At 35.2% G+C, this 491-nt stretch overlaps 1 protein-coding gene across 1 annotated transcript in view; it reads right to left on the bottom strand.

The window, feature by feature from the left end:
- GC (GC vitamin D binding protein) overlaps positions 1 to 216 on the bottom strand; it is a 47,208-nt gene extending 46,992 nt beyond the window's left edge. Inside the window, exon 1 of the mRNA XM_069098122.1 lies at positions 99 to 216. Within this exon, the coding sequence (XP_068954223.1) occupies positions 99 to 216 (118 nt within the window). The remainder of the gene's footprint in view (positions 1 to 98) is intronic.
- Positions 217 to 491: the final 275 nt, after the last annotated feature.

A 491-nucleotide genomic window follows, 5' to 3' on the forward strand; every position in this document is an offset into this window, starting at 1 on the left:
CCTTCAAGAAATTTTTATGTATATATATATATATTAAAGAATGGAATATGTGCATAGAAAAAAATTCCAGGACAGGATCATAGGTTTAAAAACCTTACCTCTGTGTTCAGCATGAATAAATGTTACAGAAAGCAGCAAAACCAGGACTTTCATCATTCTTAGACTGCTCAAACTCATGTTGATGCCACAGGGCTCATCACCTCTATGAGAGGTCATCTTAAAAAGTGATTTCCTCCTTTCCGATAAAATTTCCACATAGGATATGAGCAAATCAATTATTAATCTCTACACAACAGCAGATGGGGGTGGGAACCATGCTAGGGCTAATGGACATAAAATCATATAAATGCAAATAGATATCCAAGAGGGATCCATGGGGAAAATCTAGGACATTTTAATCATTAACTTTCTCAAGCCAATACAAACAAAGAGGACAGACCCTTGGGTTATTCTCTGCACAAGATTTCTTTTCTTTATTTTAAGGTTGACTT

This window comes from Petaurus breviceps, unplaced genomic scaffold (assembly GCF_028583685.1).
Source record: "Petaurus breviceps papuanus isolate PSGF00001 unplaced genomic scaffold, PetGlider_PUasm1.0 126, whole genome shotgun sequence".
Taxonomy (NCBI): Eukaryota; Metazoa; Chordata; class Mammalia; order Diprotodontia; family Petauridae; genus Petaurus; species Petaurus breviceps.